Source organism: Grampus griseus (assembly GCF_964374135.1).
Source record: "Grampus griseus genome assembly, chromosome: 11".
In the NCBI taxonomy this organism is placed as follows: Eukaryota; Metazoa; Chordata; class Mammalia; order Artiodactyla; family Delphinidae; genus Grampus; species Grampus griseus.
Genome location: NC_139005.1, coordinates 55,901,168 through 55,926,463, shown reverse-complemented (window position 1 = coordinate 55,926,463; position 25,296 = coordinate 55,901,168). Strand labels below are relative to the sequence as shown.

The window sequence follows — 25,296 nt, the reverse complement described above, 5'->3', positions numbered from 1 at the left end:
GAAACAGCAGACAGTCAACCTCAAATTAAGTTGTAAACAGTCACATGGTCCATAATATAATAATTATCATATTCATTCAAACCTTCTGTAATATCACCTTACATTTTCTAGCACTTTACAGTTTATGCACTTTCATAAATATTATTTCATATGGACCTCAAAAAAACCATGAGAGATTCAGAGAGGTTATTACCTGTCCTGGATCACATAGCTCATTAGTGGGAGAGCCAAAATTTCAATTCAGGCTCAGAACTCCTAACTTAATCCTTTCCCCCGCACCTACCAAACACAGAAGATTCTGGTAGGAACCAGAAATGCGGCTTTTCATCTAGGCAGAGCCTGAGAGGTGGCAGTAAAAGGCTGCTTTAGTGGGGGTCTGTTGTCTCTCCTGTTCCTCAGAGTAGATGCAGTTTTGTACTTGGGCTTCTGGACACAGGATGCTGAGAACAAATCACGTTTGAAGAATGGTTCTCTTTGGTGTGTTAATACTTAGCAAAGAAGCTGTTAAACCAGCCTTCAAGGGGATGAGGATTAAATGAGATCATTGTTGGCACGTACAGAATAAAAATGGGGTTTTGTGCTGGGTTGTCTTTGATCCATCTGAGAGTATGTTGGAATGTATAAATGAATATATAGTAGATATAGGAACCACGAGATGATTCTGCCTTTATATTGAGTACAGTCTCGAATTAGGTTGCTTTATCCAGTCTCCTTTTCTGAAATGTCCTTGAAAATATATATATATATTTAAGAGTAGCATGTTTTGTTTGTTTTTGGAGGTTTGGGGGCTTTTGTTTGATTTGGTTTTGTCTTCTCAGATGGCGACGTAGAGAGTGACTCAGAACACAGAGTTCAAATCCTTCTCTATCGCGTACCGGCTACATGACCTTGTCTGAGTTACTTTACCTTTCTAATGCTTCAGTTCCCTCATTCATAGAGTGAGTTTAGAGTGATTTATAATACCTTTTACCTCATATACCTCATAGGCTTGTTGTGATGATTAAATAAGTTAATACTTGCAGTGTCTAGAGCAGTACCCGGCACATGGTGTGACATGAGTTCTTGCTATTAATAATGAAATCATCTAGCACAACAGCATAACATAGTCCTTTGGTCACTTTAGAAGACTCATTTGATATGACATCCTAGGTCTTCTTGATCCCCTATGACCAGGAGACTGTGAAAGGTAAGGTGGAAATAAGGAAGGAGGAGTGTAGAGGCCGTTGTTAGGGCTACAGAGCAAGATGTGAGAAAGTAATGGGGAGCAAGGAGTCGGTTACAGATTCAGATGAAGGGTACAAAGGGCTTGGGAAATGTACAGGTATATTATGATGTAAAACCAGTCGGAACTTAAAATAAAATTAACTGCCACCCTTCCTCCAAATTTAAAAGTGGAATACTGCATCAGAATGACCAAGTTTAAAATGCCACTTGATAACTTATTTTGCTTACCCTAATGTCTAAAGGATCAAATGTGATAAGAATTTCGACCTATGAAAAAAGTCATAAAAACAAACGAGAAACGTTTGGCCCATTCCAAATGGATGAGTGACAGCTAAAGTTTACTTGGATGAAGAAAGGTGACATTTCTGTAGTCCTGACACATTCTTGGAAAGAAGAAAGCGCATTCTGACAGGAATCAGACTCCAGGCCCAATTCTCAGAGCGAATCTATCCTCTCAGCGTCACCATCATATTAAAAGCAGAGGGGGTGGCTGGTGACAGAGAGGCCTTTAGGGCCTCTGGTTAGACGTGAGCTCAGCAAGGCCTGAGTTGTGCTCAGGTCTGAGGGGCAAGTAGAAACGGCGAAATGAATGGGGGAATGATCTGAGTTCATTTCCTTTAGGTGCACTTTTCATAATACCGACACTCACTCCCTATCAAACTTACACAAACACCGGTCAGTACTTGCATCGACACTTTCCCCCTTTCCAAGGCATTTGGAACACTCAAGTACTCCTCTCTCCCGTACCACCAGTACCCCCAACCATTCCAAGGGCATAGGAGAATCATTTGCTCCTTGAGGTGCATTTACTTGAGTATGTATCAAGGTGTGATCCACAAACCCATGGGCCCTTTACATCTTGAATAACTTGAGTTGTTTATTTAAAATGCATACTCCTGGGACTTCCCTGGTAGCGCAGTGGTTAAGAATCTGCCTGCCAATGCAGAGGACATGGGTTCGAGCCCTGGTCCGGGAAGATCCCACATGCCGTGGAGCAACTAAGCCCATGCACCACAACTACTGAGCCTGCACTCTGGAGCCCGCAAGCCACAAATACTGAAGCCCAAGTGCCTAGAGCCTAAGCCACCGCAATGAGAAGCCAACGCACCGCAACAAAGAGTACCTCCGCTCACCACAACTAGAGAAAGCCCGTGCACAGCAATGAACACCCAATGCAGCCACAAATAAATAAATAAAGTTTAATAAATAAATAAATATAATAAAATAAAATGCATACTCCTGAGCCCCACGTCAGACCTACTGAATCAGAACCATTGTATGTAAGGCCTGGAAAACCTGCATTTAAACATGATCTTATGTTGCTCTTTTTATATACTGCAGTTTGAGAAGTAAGGAGTCTTTTCTGGGATGCTTATTTTTTTAACGCTTTTTATCACCCCCGGGGTAAAAGGTTTTGGCATTCGTCAAATAATTCATTACTAATAACAAAACTGCAACAGTTAAGAAAAGGGTGAATTCAAGGTTTCGACCATGCTGGAGGCTCCAGAACTGCTCTGGATGGTAGCCTCTGAGCAGTCTGCTCAGAGACTACCATCTAGGGGACTTGAATTAGACCTGCCTGGACACAACGAGCATCGCTCTCACTTCAAGTTTTTGGTCAGTTTTTGTGCCGTGTCTGAAGGAGGAAGAGTACTGAGGGCGACAGGAGGGGGCTGAAGCCTTGGCAGGTGCCCTCTGGGGCCATCACTGATGATTGCAGTGTAAAGGTCTCTACTACTCTCTTTCACCCCCAAGTGTTTTCTTGAAAGGCAGAAGAAGGGGTAGTGGACCAGCATGTGCCCAACAGGAACACAAGGTTTGCATGCTAGGTGGTGGGACAAAGGTTCTGAGCCACTGCCTTCCAAGCTGGGGGCCATGATTCACAGGCAGGGTCCTTCCTGGTCTGCCTCATGGCCACCCACATGGATGGGCACAGACTCTCTGTCGGCTGGCCGCACAGACTTACCAGACTTCCCGCTCCCCAGCAGAGAAGGCTGACTCATTCTGCACGTGGGGTCAGTTTCCAAGCTCTCCCAACTGGGTACGTGTCTCCACCTCTCTCTGTCTGTCCTTGGCCTGTGCCAACGTTTCTGGGAAGAACAGGAAGTTCAGGGATGGCGGGAAATGTTTGGCAGGTGCCCTGAGCCCAGAGCCAGGGCACCTGCTCCGCCTGAGGGCAGAGAGGGCTGGTGGTAAAGCACAGCGGCCCCAAAAGTGTAGGGGCAAAGGCAGGAGGCAATGCTGAGGGTGCAAAAAAAACCTCTTGTCAGGTGACTCCCTACATAAACCCACCTGTCTGGGAAAGTACATGTTCTCAAACTTCAGTGCACTTTAGATAGTGTTAAAAACTCAATACTGCTAGGGGCTTCCCTGGTGGCGCAGTGGTTGAGAGTCCGCCTGCCGATGCAGGGGACACAGGTTCGCGCCCCGGTCCGGGAAGATCCCACATGCCGTGGAGCGCCTGGGCCCGTGAGCCATGGCCGCTGAGCCTGCGCGTCCGGAGCCTGTGCTCCGCAACGGGAGAGGCCACAACAGTGAGAAGCCCACGTACCGCAAAAAAAATAAATAAAAAATCAATACTGCTAAAAACGCAGATCCGAAGACACCACCCCCAGAGATTCTGATTCAGTAGGTCTAGGCTGGGGTCCAGGAATGAGTGTGTTTAACAAGACTCTGGAGACTTTGAGGAAGGGGGTCCCTGGATCACACTCTGAGAAACAGGGGGCTTTAAGGCAATGGGAGTTGCCTTCCAAACTCTTTGTATTGCTTCAGGGAGGGTCCCTGTCACAAAGATTCAGGACTAGCAGGACTAAAACAGTGAGAGGATGGAGAGAATGAAGGTCAGCACCTCCTTCTGAAGCATCTGGCCATTGCTTGACTACAGCTTGTGAGCTAGGTCACTTACCCGCCGGTCCCTGACATTCCTTGCTGTTAAGCTGGACACTCAAGTTACATTATTCTGGGAAATACATATGCTTTGATGTTACAGGTTACATTTCTCAAATTAAAATTTCTTTATTTATGCTCCCATGAAAATAGAAATGTAACAGCTGAATGCAAAATAATGTGTATTCTGCTGGAAATTCCCTGAACTGGTCTGTTATCAAACAGTTACTTCGCAGAGGAGCTGGAACCCAGGAGTCTCTGTTATTTTCCCTCTTGGCTACAAGCCTGCCCTGGAAAATGCCAGTCGTTTCAATCACCTGCCTTGGAAGATGTCACTCATTCTAAGTCAAGTCGTGTGCACAATTCCAGATCTTTGCCAATTTAAGTGATGGCCTTAATTGGGTGCTTACGTTATGGTATGAGACTGAATCAAAACATTTTTTCTGGGGTTTCACAGTGATCAGGAGAGAAAACATTTTCCTTCAAAATCCTTCACCAGAAGCACAAAAAAAGGAAATGGGAAATTATATGCATTCCTCTAAAAGAAACGTTACTAAATCTGTTACTAAATCTGTCATGCTTTTGCTCATTTAACAAAGATTTACTCAGTGTATACGGTACGCTAGGCATTGTGCTGAGCACTGGAGCACAGCTGAAAGCGAGGTCCCTGTCCTCGAGGATCAGTAAAGATTACTACAAGTGTTTCCTTCTCTGAATCACTTTCAGAGACAAGCATAAATATATTTACAGCTGAACTTCACATCACTCCATTGCATTTCTATTTCTCTAAAATAGTTTCCTTCTGTGCTTGGTAGCCTGTAAGAGTGGTTAAAAGACAGTAAATTTTAAGGAAAGGACACTGTTTTGTTTTCTTAAAGGCCTGGAATCTTAACATGAAGTTCCTTGAGCTTCTGCCCTGACGAGAGAGAGCCTGTGGAGACCCCATCAGGATTCTTAGTGACATACAGTTAACAGGCATAAATACAACCGAACGAGCTCCCAATTGTCAAGTGACTGTTGAGATAAAAGTTCTAACTTTAGATGCACTGTCTGGAAGGCTAGCCCCACACTTAGATCATTTAATCTCTAATCTTCTCTCGCTAAGTAAAATCGAATGGATTTTGTATAATATTGACTTTCTGCCCTGTGATCTGCTGTTCACGTTTTTCCTGATGCATTCTGTGCTACTGGGGTTCCCTGGTCTCTGAAATCTCTCACTGCTCTGTGTTACAGGAGAGATGATCAAGGGGATGGTGGTATTCATGGCTGTGCCAGTTTTTCCTCTGTTGGCTGAACTTTTACAGGCTGAGTCAGTTACCCCTATAGTCTCATGTGATGAGCCCAGAACAGACTGAATGTCGTCTTGTGAGTGCAACTTGACTCACCTATGCGCACTGGCTCTTCATGGGAGAGAAAGTACACACCTCCTTGCATTAGTGCCATGGATGGGCAGTCTCCGCCCACTGTTTGAAGGTTCACCACAGCTCTGTTTTAGGAGCTAAATCATGGCTTGCCAATCAATGCTTCTCAAAGGATGATCATAGACCACCACATTCATTGAATTATCAGGGTGTTTATTTAAATTGCAGGTTCCCAGACAGCCTATGAAATCTGAATCTCTGGGGCTTGGGACCCAGAAATCCACTTCTAAACAAGCTCCCCAGAAGCACTATGTTTGAGCCAGAACAAGGATGCTAAAATGGCCAGCTTGCTGTGTGACTCTGTACTAGGTGCAGTTGTTCCCAAACTTTGTTACAAGATGGAGTCGCTAGGGATCTTTTAAAAATACTGATGGTGGCTCACACCCCCAGACATTAGGATTCAATAGGTGTACGGTGCAACCTGGGCATCAGGAGTTTTTAAGCTCCTCAGACCATCCTAATGTGCAGCAAAGTCTAGGAACCACTGCACCACAGTGCATCTATTAACTCCTCTAACTTTATCTGCAAATTGCCTCAGATCTATTTACCCAAAGCAAATGGAATTCTGGGCCACCTGGACAGGCCAGGAGTTAAGAGCACTGATTTTGTGAATGATATTTCCTGTGCGTCATGTGTAGAAGGCAGTGAACTACCAAACAGGATACTAATTTAGAGACAGGAATACGGCTGACTAGAGATGTTTCACTCGTGTTTGACTCATTAGGAAAATAGAGGAGTTTCTCTGTCTCCGTTCAGCATTGCTAACCCAGAAACTGATTTTAATCAACCATATCCTATTTCAAGCTTTTCAAACTGTGGGTTGTAACTTATTATTGGGCTCTTAAATCATTTTAATGGCTTTGAGCCAGCATTTTTTATGGAATGGAATGGAACAGAACAGAAAATATCAGAGAGCACCTCACACAGAAGAGCCAATAACTGTTTTGGGAACCACAAATATATCTTACTATAGTTCATGGTTAAAAAAATATATATATATCTCAATACTGCCCTCCACAATGCCTTCACAGTGTGATTCCATCTCTCTCTGAATCCCATTTTGCCTCACTTTGATTTTCCCGGTTGACAGGGATTTCTAAATGTCAACCACTGAATTTAAAGAATGGCTGCAGTTGAATCTGGTGGCTTCATTCCATTCATTTGGAAAGTACAGAGAGGAAAATGAGCCAGGCTTGTTGCAATGTGCCTGAAAAAGTCCTCTCTGAGAAGGGCTCAGATGCTGAATGCACAACTTTCTCTTTCAGAAAGAACTGGCAATAAACCCATCCTGCCTAAAAGTTTTGAGAAGCAGAGCTTTTAGCTCTTCTCCTAACAGAGCCTCATGTACGCACTCTGCTTTAAAGGCAAAAGACATCTGCCTCAGTTTCAACTGAATCTGCGATTACCGGAATATTGTTTATTAATGGACTTAACTGGTCCTTCAGTTTGAAGGCAATAAAATTTTGCCTTAAAGTAGCAGATCCTACTCCATCAAGCCACAATTCAAGACACAAGTAAATACAAACATATATGTGTGTGTGTATGTTTGTGTGTGTGTATATGTGTGTGTGTGTGTGTATATATATATATATATATATATTTTTTTTTTTTTACTCTGATTTGAAATATTAGAAAGGGTTCTTCGGGATATGCAATATGAAAATTGCTGAGCAGAGCTGAACTAGCCAGAAAACCAGAAGGAAAAAAGATAGCAAGAGAAATTCAAGGCAAATGTAATGGCAAGATATTGAATAAAATAGCAACGTCAGGGTGTGGATAGGGTCTGAGGGAGCGTGGCATGAAGACAGACATGTGAAGGAGACAGGGTAGTGTGAGGACCAGCCAACTGATGGTGCAGCCAAACTGTAGCAAATCAATACCTGTGGTTAACACAGCCTTAGAGATGAGGATAATGACCACATTCTGAATATATCATCAGTCTCTGGTTAAAATGGCCTGAGGCGCTGATGAGGATAACATTCCATGTAATAACAAATGCTCTTTGAATTGATTTGATTAACAATCTAGACTTTCCTTTCAATGGACCAACAACTCAATTTCCAAAGATGGGGTTACTTTGGATAAGATGTGTAACCCTGCAGGAAATAACAAAAATTATTCTGCCTGTACACTCTTGGAGGATACAATAATGTCTAGTTCATCTTTCACAGCACCTAGTAAAGTACGCAATAAATTTGGGCTGAACATTTAACCCCCCCCCACCTGCTTTCCTAGCTCTACATGTCCCTTTCCAATCAGTGGGTGTGCTACACAGCAGGGACTGGAGGGAGGTTACCTAACTCTCGCTTTAGGGTTCGCATTAAATTAACCCTCACTCTGCATATTTACTTTTTGCTAAGAAGCCAAGAAAGGACTTGCCAGCATAAGTTGATCCATATTCCTGAATAAAAAATAACCAGAGGTAAAGTTATTCTTTGGTCAAATGACAGAGATTGCAGCCAGTATATAAATGCAGGCATTTTTGGAAACTGCACTATGAATCCCAAGACTATAACTGTTAGACAATTGATATGAAATGTCTGAGAATAGTCTTCCAGGGAAAAGGTGAAGGGTTGCAAGTCTTCAAGCACAGAGCCAAGACAGGTCAAGTTCATCTATTAACTTCTTATCATCAGATTTAATCATACTCTGCAAGTCTTAAAAAAAAACCAAACAGATTATCTAGATCATGCAACAACTTTGAAATGCACTGAGAAACAAGACAAGAATTCTCAGACTCATTCTTTGACCACCAGAGAGAGTCCAATTCCCCAGGCATGGGCAGACCCCTTCAGAGCTAATATAAATAACCTGAGTTTTATCTAAAACTAGCCTCTTGTTGGTAAATATTGGTTCTGTAGTTGTTACTCTGTTTATTTCAAATACTGAATAAACAGAATCTTCATTCAGTGGGGCAGTGATTTTTGAACATTGCTGTAGGTCAGAATTTCCTGCAGAGCTTGGTAAACATGTAAATGCCTGGACCCAATTTCATTAAATTACCCAGGAAGATTAAAAGGATGCTTATACCTGGACCTCACTCTAGACCAATTGAATCAGAATCTCAAGGGATAAGGTGAAGGCACTGGTATTTTCTAAAAGGCACTCAGGATAAGGCAAAGGTGCAACACTGGGTCAAGAATTCCTGCCCTATTGAGTCTGGTTTAGCAGGTGATGGTAGAGCCTAGCCCTCTCCATATATAATAGGTGTCACAAGTGATTCAGACACCCACGACCTGTGGACCATATTCTCAAAGCACCGGCCTGGATCACATCAAGGATCTAGGTAACTCCAAAGCTCTATGGGTCAGTGACTTTCAAAATGGCATATCTCACTTCTCCTTTGAGTTCTTCTCTGTTATAGCAACACCTCTTAAATAAAACTCAGTCTGCATGGTAAGGAGGGAGGATTACTTTAAGCAGGAAAACCAGATTCATAAACCGATTACAGATGGTTAAGGATACAAACTGTGTCACATTAGGGCAAAAGTTGATTTTCATCTGAATGTGTTAGAATTTCATAAGCAAATGATTGCATTTCTCAATCAAAAGTAACTCAAATTCATATCTAACAAAAATCAGTTTTAGAAACAAGCTTTAATTCAGAAAACATTTATACTAAATCATACTGAACATTTAAAAGTCCACTTAAAAAGTCAAGGTGGGGGGACTTTCCTGGTGGTCCAGTGGTTAAGAATCTGCCTTCCAATGCAGGGGATACGGGTCCGATCCCTGGTCAGGGAACTAAGATCTCACATGCCGTGGGGCAACTAAGCCCTCGCGCCACAACTACTGAGCCTGTGTGCCACAATGAAAGATCCCGCGTACCACAACTGACCCGATGAAGCCAAAAAATAAATAAATAAATAAATAAAAGAAAATGATTCCTCATGCCCCTATATAATCCTTAAAAAAAAAAAGTCAAGGTGGTAAGTACAAGGATAGTCACTGCAGCATTATTTTTAGTAGCAAGAAAATTAAAACAACTTAAAACTCTATTCAAAAGAGAACTACTTATATAAAATACTGTACACAGTTAACTAGAATGCAGCCATTAGAAAGAATGGGACTTGCCTGGTGGCCCAGTGGTTAAGAATCCGCCTGCCAATGCAGGAAACATGGGTTCGAGTCCTGGTCCAGGAAGATCCCACGTGCCACAGAGCAACTAAGCCCATGTGCCACAGCTACTGAGCCTGTGCTCTAGAGCCTGTGAGCCACACCTACTGAAGCCCATGTGCCACAACTACTGAAGCTGGCGTGCATAGAGCCCGTGCTCCACAGCAAGAGAAGCCACTGCAATGAGAAGTCCGCGCACCGCAATGAAGAGTAGTCCCCGCTCACTGCAACTAGAGAAAGCCCGCGCACAGCAACAAAGACCCAATGCAGCCAAAAATAAAATAAATAATAAAATTTGTAAAAAGTATATGCGAAATGCTGTGGGGACTAGGAAGATAATATGCTCTTTGCCCTTCCAAAGGGTCTTAGCAGGGGAAACATTTGTGTCTAACATTATCATAATACAAGGCAAGAGAAAGCACCGTGGTGGAGCTTTGAAGGGGAGAAATCCCCGGGGAAGGAGAAGGAAGGAATCAAGGAAGGCTTCAAAGAAGAAGTCCTGGTTAATTAGGAGTTTGAAAGGAGGGGTCAGGATGAAATGTTATGCGATTCACATGTTCGGCACTGTACTAAGTGTTTTGTATACATTATCACGTTTTATTCTTTTAATCCAAACAATTCTAAGTATTCTTGTTCCCAATTTTAGATGAATAAACCAAAACCTAAAGAAGAGACCTTCCCCAGATGTCCTACTCCACATTTAATGTCACCTCACTTCCTACTGGCCGCCTCTGTTAGGGATTGCTCACATGCATTGCCTCCTATACCGATATATAACGTGTGTGTGCGTGTGCATGTGTGCACGCGCGCTCGTGAGTACACATTCCTTATCTCTGATACAAGTAAAAACTACTTGAGACAGGAACCTTTATTTTATATTTCTTGAATATCCCCCATTATTTGCTCACATAGTAGACACTGAAATATATAGGGTAATATATTAGCGCTAAACCAAGTCTGTATAATCTAGCTATTTTTATTTTGTGTAAAGGTTTTATGACAGCAGATGAAAGAAAATTATTTGAACACCTCAAATCTCCTCATCTGAAATACTGGGTTCCATTCATCTGGTTTGGAAATCTTGCAGCTAAAGCCCGGAAGGAAGGTAGAATCAGAGACAGTGTTGATCTGCAATCATTGATGACTGTAAGTACATAGTAAACTGTCAGTAAAAGATGCTAATCAGAGACCAACAGGGACCTGGATGCAATAGGTTGGACCTGGACGAGTCCAATTTGTTCAATCCTGGTTCCAAAGGAACCAGAAAGACTGGGCTAGTATCAGAACCCTCAAATGCAGGAGGAGAATAGTACACAGTTTAACTCAGATTGACTGCAGGTGGTTGCTTAGAGGCTCTGTTTTACACAGAAGTAGGCTTTGTAATAGGCTCTGTAAGAAAATGTTCTTTGATTGATCAGCAATGTCTGCCAGGGCTCGGAAGGATCTGGCACCCTCAAGGCATATTTGCCATCCCTAGCTCCAGGATCCCAGACCAAATCTGGAGTAGAAATAATCCCCCCTAGTCAGTTCCCCAAAATAGGAATATCCCAAGGTTAACCCAGCTTTCCAGATGCTCCAGGAAACAAAACCATGTTTTCATTAAATGAAATAATCCTGAATTCATTTGAGAAACGAATTTATAGAAGGGCTAGAGAGATTTGTGTCATGACAGTCTCCTGCCTCGATTAGGCTAAAAGGAGTGAATGATTTAAAAATAGCTCCCGGGCTTCCCTGGTGGCGCAGTGGTTGAGAGTCCGCCTGCCGATGCAGGGGACACGGGTTCGTGTCCCGGTCTGGGAGGATCCCACATGCCGTGGAGTGGCTGGGCCCGTGAGCCATGGCCGCTGAGCCTGCGCGTCTGGAGCCTGTGCTCCGCAACGGGAGAGGCCGCAACGGTGAGAGGCCCGCGTACCCCAAAAAAAAAAAAAAAAAAAAATAGCTCCCAATTTAACGTATACTCTTTCTCCCAGTCTTAAATAATAACTTGTGTTCAATAGAGAAAAAAGAAATCAATGGATCCCAGTCCTTCCTGCTTTAAACAGGGATAGATTTTCTGTCAATAGAAGCATTCTAAAGTCTTCATTTGTTGGGGGAACGGTTTAGGATGTATTTAGTTCTTTTTTCTAAGATCTACAGTAAGTATGTTTTCAAAAGCAATCGAGGAAACAAAAAATAATCTGCTCTCCACATAATTTAGAAATGATTTATTTAAAATATTAACCACTGCCTTCCTACCACCACTTGGGGCCAATATATATGTTGGAAATTATGAATTCAACAGAGTAGGGGATATTTCTATATAGTCCTGATTTATCTTAATACTTTTTTAAATGTCCAACTATACTTAATCCCTTTTGCACATTGTTGAATTATGTTGATAGCTTGTCATTTTCAAAATTTTCCTTTTGGAGTGGATTTCAGAACCAGTTTCTAGCCTTTCAAAGTCTCTCTCATCATTTTACAGGTGTATTCCTAAAAGTCATGGCCATATTCTGAATCCCAGTAAATATTTATTACCACACCCATCACCTTAGTAAATCATGTTTAATTTGTTTCTGGCTTAGGAAATGAACCGATTTCGCTCCTGGTGCAGCCTCTTATTTGGTTATGACTGGGTTGGGATTCCGCTGGTCTACACCCAGGTATCAAATCCTTGGCATGTGATTTTTCTTTCTACTTGCCCACTTTGGCATGCTGTCTCTCTCGGGCAGCCAGCGCTGTGCTCTCACTCGGGTTTCTCTCTGTTTCAGGTTGTCACGCTAGCTGTCTATACCTTCTTCTTTGCGTGCCTGATTGGACGCCAGTTTTTGGATCCCACCAAAGGCTACTCAGGGCATGACTTAGATCTTTACATTCCGATCTTTACTCTCCTACAATTCTTCTTCTATGCAGGATGGCTCAAGGTAGCCAACAGACTTAGTGCCTGAGACCTGCTCTGTAATCTCTGTCATGTTCCAGACTCTGCACACTGATCCCTTACTGAATCACTCATTCATGAGTGAGTCAAAGGTAGATTTAACACTTAATAGCTCGGAGATGTTATTACTTTTCAACCGGGCATTAAAGTGGCAGGGATGTGGTGAGTACTGTACTGTAGGGGTCTGAAGCAGCTCATTTATGCAGACGCTACTCTTTTATGGCCACTGATTGTTTTAAGTCTTTGTGTGCTCGCATTAGGATTACAATAATTTAATTAAAGTAATAAGTGTACCTGCATTGATACTTTATACCACAACAAGCAACTAAGCAGAGTAAAAGAGAGTAAATAAGAAGCCTTGTATCTCAGACTTAAGCATTAATATTATATTATTATCTTGGTTCTGCTCAGCTCTGTAGATAGTTAGCTTCTATCCCCTGAAATCCTACTAGCTGTGCCACAACATTAAATGCATTCTATTTTCAAAACCAGAACTGAGATTCAAAGGAATTCATCGGAATCAAAACCAGAAACCCCAGGATTAATGACAATATTTGGTTTGCCAGGAAATTAAAAACAGGTCAGAGCAGTGAAAACAACTAGTCCAATCATCAGTGTAGAATTTTATTTGTTCCCACTACCATCTTCCCCCAACCCCAGATGTATGTAGAAGTGTCAGAGGCCTGATTCTTCCATCTCTTTTGTATGTGACAGAAAAAGATCAAAGACAATGGCTTCATTAAGTTAACTGAAATCTAAAGACAGTTTGAAGATAATTTTAATAAAATAGAATTTCAAATGTTTGACCTTCCAAACTGCCACAGTGCATCGTCGAGGCCTTCCAGGTTGTGGAAGCATTTTCTCTGCAGATGCCTTTACTTTCATTGGTTTGAATTTTAACCAGGAAAAATAAATATGTTAGCACTTGAAGTTATCCTCCAAAGAGTAAAGGCATTTCCTTTACAAATGGCAAAAACAGTTTTAACCAGATGACAGTGACTCAATTATTTTTACCCATTTAAGACAGAGAAAGAGTAATAGAAACTAATAGCTCTCATTTCCCATTAGAGAAAAAAGTAGACTCTACTTCTATAAACACAAACTCACCACAATTGGCCCAAACACTCAATCACTCTGGTCTTCTATTGTCCTTTCCCCTGAGTTGTGCTGAGCTTTTTATTTTTCACTTTGTGTCCACATGAGATGTTTAGCCAGCCTGGAAGGAAGAGCCAGCAGTTCCTGCCTTCTGAAGTGCTCTCTAAAATATTAACAGTCTTTTCCTTTATAAAATATTTTGAAGGCAAAATATGAAAAGACAATCTTAGCCCTATTAAGAGACAGGTAACCCTAAGAGAAGGGAGTTTTCCCACCCAGTGGACTGGATCTCAGTTTCTAAACAGTTTTGTCTTGACAATTCTAATATTTATAAATCTTTTCAAAGTGTGAAAACCCATCTTAATCTTATGAATGGTGTATTACTCAGTTGTTTGCTGGAAATGGAGCCTCCAAGTGAGTAAAGGATACTTTTGTGACACAGTCAATTCAGAAACATGGATATCATTTTTGTAGTTAAATGTAGACTCTAATACTATATGCAGGATGGATCCCATAAAAGTGAAATTCTGGATGTAACAAAAATATTTTCAGGACCCATCCAGTGGCCCATTTAATTTAAGGAAAACCCCCGACAAGAAAGGTAGACAGCCCCTTGGAACTTGCAATGAAGGACTCTGACAATGGATATTGCTGTGACTGATCCAGGAGCATGGGCCCTGCCACAGGCTGTCCCTTAGAACAAAGGGATGTCCTTCTCTAAGTCAGTGGTTGTCAACAATGGCCACACATCAAAAACTCCTGGGAGCTCTACTCAATAATGATGCCTGGGCTCAACCTCACACCCATTAAATCAGAATCTCGGAGGGGGGTGGGGTGCGGACCCAGGCATCAATTTTCTTTAAAAGCTCTCCAGGTGATTTTGATGTAGTGGTTAGACTTAAATCCTAAAAAAAAGTAGGTAGATTTTCTACCAAATAGTCTCAGAATCTAGGAACTCAACTAATCAATGGTGCCTTTGTTTTATACACTTGTAAGTTTTTTACATCTAGGCCCAATGTAAAACCACACACACACACACACACACACACACACACACACACACACACACACACACACACACACACACACACACACACACACACACACACACACACGTGTCCAGGTAATAAAAATCAAAGGGAATTAATGAAAATAGAGACTAACAGGTGAGACATATTTGGCATATAAATCTCTCATCAAGAAAGGTATTCAGTTCAGGAACATGGTAAGAACATCTAATACTTACCAACTGTTAGAAGATATATGATAAGAAGTTACTTAACTTCAAAGTAACTTACTAGATAGCCATAAAGCCTTTAAGGTAAAACTAAGTAAGAAAAATTCCAGCTTTATGACTTACTAGCTCTGTGACTCATTCATTTAGCAGTTATGTCCAATAATTATGAAATCTCCTTGTATTATTTTGTGAAGTCTTTCTTTGCTCTTTAACCTTGCCCACATTTACATTTTATCTCATCACCTGGCCCTTTGTAAATTCTTTCAGAGCACAGGCTACGTACCCCTCAAAGTGCCTAGCACAGTGCCTATCACAATGCCTTTTTGATATTTGCTGGCTGATTTGTACCTGAGAATCAGTCATTTGGCTCCTAAACAGCCCATGGCTTCTCCTAGTTGGGGCCTGCATTGTCACCAGCTGAATAGACAGAGTCTTTGGAGAGCAGACTCTGCAGGTGCATGACTCACGGTCTGAGTCCATTCTCACTGGCTGATAAATATCTGCATCTGCAGAACAACCCACTCCGCTCTAGGCTTCCTATTATGAAAGGTGACCCAAGAAAGCAAACAGTGAAACAGGAATCCTCTTCAACCTTCACTCTTAGTCTTCACAGCATCACAGTGGACTTATTCTATGTTCTCAATTGCAGGTAGCTGAGCAACTTATCAACCCTTTTGGAGAAGATGATGATGACTTTGAAACTAACTGGTGCATTGACAGAAATCTGCAGGTTAGAGGAGTTTTTCATTCCTTTACAAACATTAATAATCTAAACAGACTCTGAATGCCGGCCCCTGAACTTGAGTGCGTTAGCCACAAACAAAAGAGGTTTGGCTATTCAGTATGTTGTTTCGAGGTCACGGGTCCTGGATCTCAGTTCCAGTAAAATTTAGTCCCCTTTTTTTTTTTTTTTTTTTTTTTGCGGTACGTGGGCCTCTCACTGTTGTGGCCTCTCCCATTGCGGAGCACAGGCTCCGGACGCGCAGGCTCAGCAGTCATGGCTCACGGGCCTAGCCGCTCCGTGGCATGTGGGATCTTCCCGTACCGGGGCACGAACCCGTGTCCCCTGCATCGGCAGGCGGACTCTCACCAACTGCGCCACCAGGGAAGCCCAATTTAGTCCCTTTTAAATACAATTTCAAGCCAGTTTTCTTTGTAGGTTTCTTTACTAACTTTACATAGCCACTTCCATCTCAGTACAGACCAATATTTTAATTCATTCTTTAATCTGTTTCCTATTGCCACCTAAAAAAATTAACAATGACATAAAGTGGCAGCCACACAGTTCCCAACTCACATCGTGTAGGTTCCTGCAGTCAGATGTCCAGCAGCTGGACACTGGAAACATGGGTCACACCAGCCTGTGTCTCAAATCTCCCTCAATCACGCCAAATGGACCCCAGAGCCTTTACCCTGAAGCATTATTTCAGAGAGATTTTTCATGAAGACGCAGCATGAGAGAATTTTGCTTTTAGGCAAGACTCCTCAACCCATTCTCTTCCCTGAGAACTACAGGCTGAGAAAAGGGCTTCAACTTGCTCATCTGTTTCAAGCCCTTACTCAGTTCTTACACAAGTTAAAACATTTTGCTGTTGGTTCACAAACTGGCCCCAGTACACACAGGGCAAGGCAGACCGCTCCAGATTGGTAGATGGCAGATTGGTAGATCGCAGGTTTAACAAGCTAGGAACTTAATTAAGAGGCTTGTCTTCAGTGGATACAAGACAAGTAGACCTCCACATCTACCTGCCAGAATCCTAAAATTTGATATAGAGGCCTTACTGGGGTTCAGTCATGTATTCAGTCCAGATGGTCTCAACAGCACATTACTCTCTCAAGGTTGTGTCCTTGAAACAGCTCCCACTGTGGGAACAGTGGGCAGAATGTACATTCCAAGGACAGGGGAGAGGAGCCTCCGAGTACTCTCGTCCAGCTCACAGGTCAACTGGCAGGTCACGACCTCTGTATTGACCTCTAACAATCACATTGTCAGCCTGTTGAGGAGGAAGTGTAATGCCTACACCACTCACTCTTTGTAAAAATTAGATTTCCAGAGGATTAATAATTTATTCATGCATCAGTTTGTCAAAGTCAAAAGGAGAAGACCACTATAACCCTAAACAGTATAGGCTTGTTGATATATTTTTCTAAACAAACAAACAAAAATTCAGGGCACATAAGAAATGATATCAAGTATAAATATGTTTATGGAATCAATGAAATGGGATATTGAAATCTTCAGCTTCCTGCAATATCTGGGATTATGTGGTTGCTGTCAGGAGAGCCACTAGACAATTAGAAAACTTTGAGCAAAGAAGAAAAAGGTGTCTCTCCTGTCTCCAGATAAGATGCACTCCACTCTGGGGTATGCGGCTTGATGAATCTAGTCTGGGCAGTTTTATGGCTCCACTTATCCCCATTGCCAAGTGCTCTTATGCAGTGAACGACATGTATAACTCTCTGTAGCAGCACTGGTTGAAGCAAATATGAACTAGAGACATTTGTATATTCACTCATTCACACTGTGTTCTATCCCATTCCAAACCCCAGCACCCACTAAACTTATTCTTTCTTTATAAATACAATTCACATCTGAATTATTCTAACACTGTAATGATGATTTTAGGTCTCCCTTTTAGCCGTGGATGAAATGCACATGAGCTTACCCAAAATGAAGAAGGACATTTACTGGGACGATTCTGCTGCTCGACCACCGTATACACTGGCAGCTGCTGACTACTGCATACCCTCATTTCTGGGGTCAACAGTTGAAATGGGGTAAGCGCATTTTTAAAAATCATCAATATTTAGAAGAGAAGTCACTGTTCTGATCTTTTTGTGATGTGGTCCTGAAGTTACTTTCATAAGAACTCTCAATTATTAATATCTTACAATGGTAGCCTTTTCAAATTTTCAGACATAATTAATATGTCCAAGAGAGTGAGAAATTAAAGAGACTGTAGTTTCTGATTTAAATATGGTGTGTGTGTATGAGTGTTTTGAGGTAATTTGCATTGTACCTTGCTTTTATACCACAGCAAATTTTCCAGTAGTTATGAAACTATCCTCTGTCTTTCCTTCCAACTTGAAGAGTAGTTTACTATTTTAATTTATATAGTTTAATTTAATTAATTTATAGTTTAATTTAATTTATATAATTTAATAGTAGTTTACTATTTTAATTATACTATTTTAATTATATTTTAATTATACAGTTGTTTATTATTTAATTATAACTATCATAATGAAATGCATCTTAACAAGTATTTGTTGAGTATATACCATGTGTAGGCACTGTGTTAGACTATTCTGAGACAAGCAAGCCTTAAGATAAATTTTATCAAAAGTGTTCTCTAAGATTATATTTTGATCAAACTGACTTGTTTAGTATACAAGCCAGTGTCTGTTCAGTTGTTTTAACATAACAATCTGTCCCTATGTACTATGAGCTTTAAATAAAGGGGCTGAGGCCTGCAGTAAATCATGCAGTTCTTGAATAATTTTATTAAATCTGATAATGTATCTGATTTTGGAGAAATGTGTGAATGTGGGGGAAGTTTAAGTATATTTGCTGAAGGCAGATGCTACAGTTTCCAAGTAACTTAAAGAGAAGAGTATGGACAAATTTAGAAAAGTAAAAAGAGCCCCTCCAAAAAATTACAGAAAAAAGAAAAACTTCTACGGAGTTTCTCTTATAACTTTTTGGCAAAACTATGGTTCGTTCTTCCCTGAGGTCAGTTCTAAGCAGATTTGTGAAGTGAGATCGTGTCTAAAGTTGCCACCTGTGACCTTCTTTCTCTTCCCCCAATACAGTTCAGCCCTCCTCTTTCTCTACTGTTAAAAATCAAAATTCAACTGAGTAAATTTTAAAGATCTTACTGCTTTATTCAACAATTCATGAATTGGGCAGCATCCAATCTAGCAAACAGAAAGGAGCTTCAAGGGGCCATACAAGCGAAAGACTTGTCTAGGCAGAAATGGGCAGGAAAAAGGCTGTTACACCAGGCAAAAAAGTGGGTTGGTTATTACAAGGTCACTTTCCTATAGGAGATGGCAGGGGTCTAGAAGGCAGACTACCTAAGCAGTGCTGATCAGGCAAATCCTGATTGATTGGTTTAAGATTCCACTTCTGGAAGAACCGAAACGATGTCTCCGTTTGGTGACATGGGGCTTAGCATAAGTGACTCTACTTTGGGCCTGTTGTCTTGTTTTTAATACTAGTATGAGAATATCTAGCTTCAATCCTATCCCTATAAGGCTTTACTTTTAGCTCAATGTCTCCAAATCCTCAAAAATAATGGTTTGGGGTGCTCCTCCAAAATAACCTCTGAGGCTGAAACCTCTTCAAGACCCAAAGAAAAAGATGACTGAAAGTGGAATCTCAGGAATTGTGGCAAATAATGAGATGATGCAGGAGCCGGGACGCTCACCTTGCTGCCCTCAAAGCACAGCTTGGTGAAGGTTGCCTACTCCTTACTTCGGCTTCTAGATGCCTGCTAAGCCTGGGCCCTCCTGTCCAGGACCTCCTCCAGACCAAGGTACTCATCCCTACCCCAGCAGACTGCTCAGTTTCCATAAACAGTAATTTCCTGCTGTGCACTTCTCAGCCTTTTGTAATATTGGGTTGGCAAAAACGTTCTCAGCCTTTTGTAATATTGGGTTGGCAAAAACATTCGTTCGGTTTTTTCCGTAAGATGGCTCTAGTAGCGCTTAGTTGTCTTTAGTCCTCATTCAAAACAATTTTGTTAGGTTGTATTGTGACAGCTGTCATATCAGTGTGCATTTAAAAAATACTTACCGAAATTGGTGAAATTTTGTATAGCCATTTTAATATTGAAGATGGAAGGAAAAAAGCAGCATTTTCGGCATATTATGCTTTATTATTTCAAGAAAGGCAAAAACGTAACTGAAACGCAAAAAAAGATTTGTGCAGTGTATGGAGAAGGTGCTGTGACTGATCAAACGTGTCAAAAGTGGTTTGCGAAGTTTCGTGCTGGAGATTTCTCGCTGGACGATGCTCCACAGTCGGGTAAACCAGTTGAAGTTGATAGCAATCAAATCGAGACACTAACTGAGAGGAATCGATGTTATACCACGCGGGAGATAGCCCACATACTCAAATTATCCAAATCAAGTGTTGAAAATCATTTGCACCAGCTTGGTTGTTAATCGCTTTGATGTTTGGGTCCCACATAAGTTAAGCGAAAAAAACCTCTTGACCGTATTTCCGTGTGTGATTCTCTACTTAAATGTAACGAAAATGTTCCATTTTTAAAACAAATTGTGACGGGCGATGAAAAATGGATACTGTACAATAATGTGGAACAGAAGACATCGTGGGGCAGGTGAAATGAACCACCAACAACCACACCAAAGGCCGGTCTTCATCCCAAGAAGGTGACGCTGTGTATATAGTGGGATTGGGAGGGAGCCCTCTATTATGAGCTCCTTCCGGAAAACCAAATGATTAATTCCAACAAGTACTGCTCCCAATTAGACCAACTGAAAGTGGCACTCGACAAAAAGCATCAGGAATTAGTCAACAGAAAACGCATAATCTTCCATCAGGATAATGCAAGACCGCATGTTTCTTTGATGACCAGGCAAAAACTGTCACAGCTTGGCTGGGAAGTTCTGATTCATCCACCGTATTCACCAGACATTGCACCTTCGGATTTCCATTTAGTTCGGTCTTTACAAAATTCTCTTAATGGAAAAAATTTCAATACCCTGGAAGACTGTAAAAGGCACCTGGAACAGTTCTATGCTCAAAAAGATAAAAAGTTTGGGGAAGATGGAATTATGAAGTTACGTGAAAAATGGCAGAAGGTAGCGGAATAAAAGGGTGAATACGTTGTCCAATAAAGATCTTGGTGAAAATGAAAAATGTGTCTTTTATTTTTACTTAAAAACCAAAGGAACTTTTTGACCAACCCAATATATTCTGCAGTGGCAGTTTCATGGATATCTGGCAACCCTCTCAATTTTGAAAATTAATAGGAGAGGTTTTTCTGTGAGTTTGTTTTTAGATCACTGAGTAAGCTTTAAACTTCCCCTCCACTCCCATCATTAATTAATGCAAAGTATCTGAAGATTTGCCTTGTAAAAGAAAAGAGACCAGCACCATTGATAGGGCCGGGGAATCATCGTAATGACTCTATTTGGACTGCAAGTACCACTTGTTCTCCATTTCTAATGTCCATTGAATTGTTTTTGCATGATGGTTAAAATGATAATTTATTTTGGTCCTCAAGATTTTTATCTTGATCTACATATTCATCCTAATCATAATTTTACATTCCTTTGCAAGTGTCCATGTTCTTTAGAAAGAATTAAAATACATATTTCTCCTATTTCTAAATACAGAAACATGCATTAGGAATTTACAAGACCTTGGAGAAAATATATAACCCAAATGATTACTGGGAAGATTAAACTAGATGGTAAGCATAAAAACACTCTAGATATAAATGTAGAGCATTATTATCAACTAGTACAGATTTCTTATTTGTGGATGTCAAACTGAGGCACAGAAAGATTAAACAAATCTAAGCTATTTTTCATATTAAACTAACCTTGGAAATTTGGGAAAGAAAATAAAATGCTTGAGAGGAAACCAGGAGGTAGGGTGTTTAAGAATGGAGCAAAAGGGACTTTCCGGGTGGGCCAGTGGTTGAGACTCCACGTTTCCAATGCAGGGGGCACGGGTTTGATCCCCGGTCAGGGAACCAGGATCCCACATGCGCACGGCACGGCCTAAAAAATAAAAATTATTTAAAAAGAAAGAAGGGACTTTCCTGGTGGCACAGTGGTTAAGAATCCTCCTGCTAATGTAGGGGACACGGGTTCTAGCCCTGGTCCGGAAAGATCCCACATGTCGCGGAGCAACTAAGCCCGTGTGCCACAACTACTGAGCCTGAGCTCTAGAGCCCGCGAGCCACAACTCCTGAGCCTGCGTGCCACAACTACTGAAGCCTGCACGCCTAGAGCCCGTACTCTGCAACAAGAGAAGCCACTGCAATGAAAAGCCCGCGCACTGCAATGAAGACCCAACTCAGCCAAAATAAATAAATTTTAAAAAAAGAAGTAAATGTTCTAGTTCTAGAGTCACAAAATGTTAGTGAAAATAAACAGGTCTATGATTTTTAAAAATAAATAAAGACTCATCACCTACTTTAAAAAAAAAAAAAAGAATGGAGCAAAAAGTTACCAGTTGTCAGAGAGAATCCTGTAGTTAAGATGGCCTATTTACTAGCAGGATGGACCAGGCACAGGCAAAGGCCAGGGTCTATTAGGGGAGGCTTTTCTGAGACGTTTAACTGGACTCTGCTAGAACCAATTGATCAAAGAAACAACTAGGCAAAAGCTCACTTGATCTTGATTTTCTGCATGAATGAGGACCCTAAAGGGGAGCCTCACAGTCCAGGAAAGGTCACTGCAGGAATTCAGGCTTTTGGAAGCCAGCATTCACAGGAATGCCCTCTGATCCATCAGTGTCGATTCTTTCAATGATTGTGCTATTAGACAAGATGTTTCTGGTTGCCTATGACAGAAAACCAACTCAAACTAACTTAAGCAACAAGGGGTTTCTTGGGTCACATTCAGAAAGTAGTCTAGCTTTGGGTGTGACTGGATCCAGAGGCTCAGATATGTCACCAAGACCCGCATTGCCCTCCCTGTCCCTCAGTTCTACTTTTCTCTCCACTGGCTCAGGTTTCAGGAGGCTCTCCCCTCCTGACAGCAGAAAGGCAAGATGGCAGCCAGCAGCTCCAGATGTCCAACCTATCTTCTCAGCAAATCCTATGGAAAGAGCACACCTCCTTTCTAACTCTTAAAACTAAAGTACTGGATTTATTATGATTGGCTGGGCTTGGCTAACATGCCCATTCCTGAACTAATAACTATCAACAGGAAGACACAATATTTTGATTAGCTAAGGTTGGTTCGTGCATCCATCTTTGGACCAAGGAGTGTGGTCAGCCCCAACCAGCCATACGGAGTAAATGATACCTTAAGAAATATGACGGTGCTATTACCAGGAGAAGGGTGAATGGTTTTCTGGGCTGGCAGAAACAATAGATGTCCTCTAAAATCTTAAAAGCTAATTCCCTAAGCATTGAATTGTTCACTCAAATACGACATCAATACCAAGTAAACAATCTGAAAGAGGCTCAGGGAAAAGGGAAGGTAGAAGTAAGGATTACTGTAGCACAGGTGGTTGACGATGACTGAGCCAATGAGTTCTTTGCATTAGGATGAACACTAGGTGTCAACATGGTATGGATGCAAACATTTCAGTGTTTGCTGCTTGATGCACATGAAAAATCCTTTCCTGGATGAGTTTTTTTATTTTCTTATTCTATTTAGAACATATGTTCCCAGCATATTTAATTCAGAAATCAGATTTGCCTCATCTTTTCATATCAATGTTTCAGGTTTGTAATCACAATTCCCATGACCCAGAAATTCCAAAACCGAGGCAATGCCCTTCAATAACTGAGCAAAAGTACTATCCAAGGGCAACCTGAGAAATTACGCTGCCTCCTACATTCTTTCACATTCAGCACACTACTCATTTCCATATAAAAAGGGAATTCCTTGGAGACAATTCTTTTGTTCTCTATATTCAGGAACATGGCCAAAATATTGCCCTATTTTCTATACATTTACCAAATATACATTACTGAAATAAAGTAATTCCCCCCTCTCATTTTTATCTCAAGTGCAAATTTAAATTATCACGTTTTTCCTTGTATCTTCACATGTGGAACGTACTCATTCATTTATTCAGGCAATATTTTCTTTTAGGGCCTAGTATATGGTAGGTTCTATGCCAGATGCTACAGACAGGCAAAAACAAACAAACAAAAAAACACGCCTTTTAAGCTCACAGACATAATGAGGAGACAAGTCACAATACAATGTGGTAAATGCAGCAATAGAGAAACGCTGAGAGTCTTACGGGAACACAGTGAAGGTACACTTCACAGGGTCTGGTGAATCAAAGAAGGCCCTTAGAGTTGGGGAGTCTAATGTGCATCTTTAAGAATGAATTTAGGGGCTTCCCTGGTGGCGCAGTGGTTGAGAGTCCACCTGTCGATGCAGGGGACACGGGTTTGTGCCCCGGTCCAGGAAGATACTGCATGCCGCGGAGCGGCTGGGCCTGTGAGCCATGGCCGCTGAGCCTGAATGTCCGGAGCCTGTGCTCCGCGACGGGAGAGGCCACAGCAGTGAGAGGCCCGCGTACCGCAAAAAAAAAGAATGAATTTAGAGCTAGCACACAAGAGTGAGGGGATTCAGCAGAAGGTACATTCCAGGCCATATGAGCAAAGACAGAAAGGAATGATAGTGTATTCAAAGTGACAATTTTTAAAATTTTCAGCTTTTTTGAGGTATAGTTGACATATAAAATTATAAGATAATTAAAGTACACATTGTGGTGATTTGATATATGTATACATTGTGAAAGGATTCCCCCATCTAGTTAATTAACACATCCATCACCTTACATATTTATCTTTTTTTTTTTTTTTTGGTGAGAACATTTAAGTTCTCTTTTAGCAAATTCCAATTATGCAATAGTGTTATCAACTACAATCACCATGTTTTAATTAGTTTCTCAAACCCTATTCATTTTATAGCTGAAAGTTTGTACCTTTTTACCTATTTTCTCCCTATTTCCCCCAACCTCCTAGCCCCTGGCAACTGTCTTTCTACTCTGTGCTTCTATTAGAGTAACAATTTGATATGCAAGCAGAAAAGCCAAGAAATGAATCTGGAGGAGGAGGTAAGGGGGGATTATGGGGGACTTTATAGCCTGAGTAAAGAGTTTCAGCCTTTTTCCAAAGCTATTAAATGACATGGTCACATTTGTGTTTTAGGCAGGTTGTCCTAGCAGCTGGCTAAAAGATGGATGCCTGGGGATAAGACCAGAGCCAGAGAGCCAGTGAGCAGGCCCTTAGTATAGTTTAGACGGGAGAGGATAAGGGCCAGACTAGGGTGGCGCTTCCAGGGATGCGGACAGTGGAGATGGCAGAAGGGACAGATTCGAGAAAGGAGAAGGAGTGAAGTATGACGGGGTGGTTGGTAATGAACCAAGGATGATAGGGAGTAGCAAGGAGGAGCTGCTGAAAGGGAAAGATGATGAGCTTCCTTTTGCGTGGGTTGCCTTTGAGCCATCTGTGGGCAATTCACATGGAGGTGGCCAGCGGGCAGGGTGCACAGAGACAAAGTCTAGGCAGGGGGATGCATTTGACTGCTATCAGTACATGGGTGTGTTACAACCTGAAGAGTGGGTGCGGGCTTCCCTGGTGGCGCAGTGGTTGAGAGTCCGCCTGCCGATGCAGGGGACATGGGTTCGTGCCCCGGTCCGGGAGGATCCCACATGCCGCGGAGCGGCT

At 41.7% G+C, this 25,296-nt stretch overlaps 1 protein-coding gene across 12 annotated transcripts in view; it reads left to right on the top strand.

Annotated features, from left to right (window-relative positions):
- BEST3 (bestrophin 3) overlaps positions 1 to 25,296 on the top strand; it is a 65,413-nt gene that overhangs the window by 7,010 nt on the left and 33,107 nt on the right. For 7 of the 12 annotated variants that reach the window (XM_082666617.1, XM_082666624.1, XM_082666619.1 and 4 more), the window contains 5 exons: positions 10,639 to 10,793; positions 12,212 to 12,289; positions 12,398 to 12,550; positions 15,546 to 15,626; positions 17,523 to 17,674. In XM_082666617.1, the coding sequence (XP_082522743.1) occupies positions 10,639 to 10,793; positions 12,212 to 12,289; positions 12,398 to 12,550; positions 15,546 to 15,626; positions 17,523 to 17,674 (619 nt within the window). The other 5 variants (XM_082666618.1, XM_082666616.1, XM_082666626.1 and 2 more) reach the window with 5 other exon arrangements.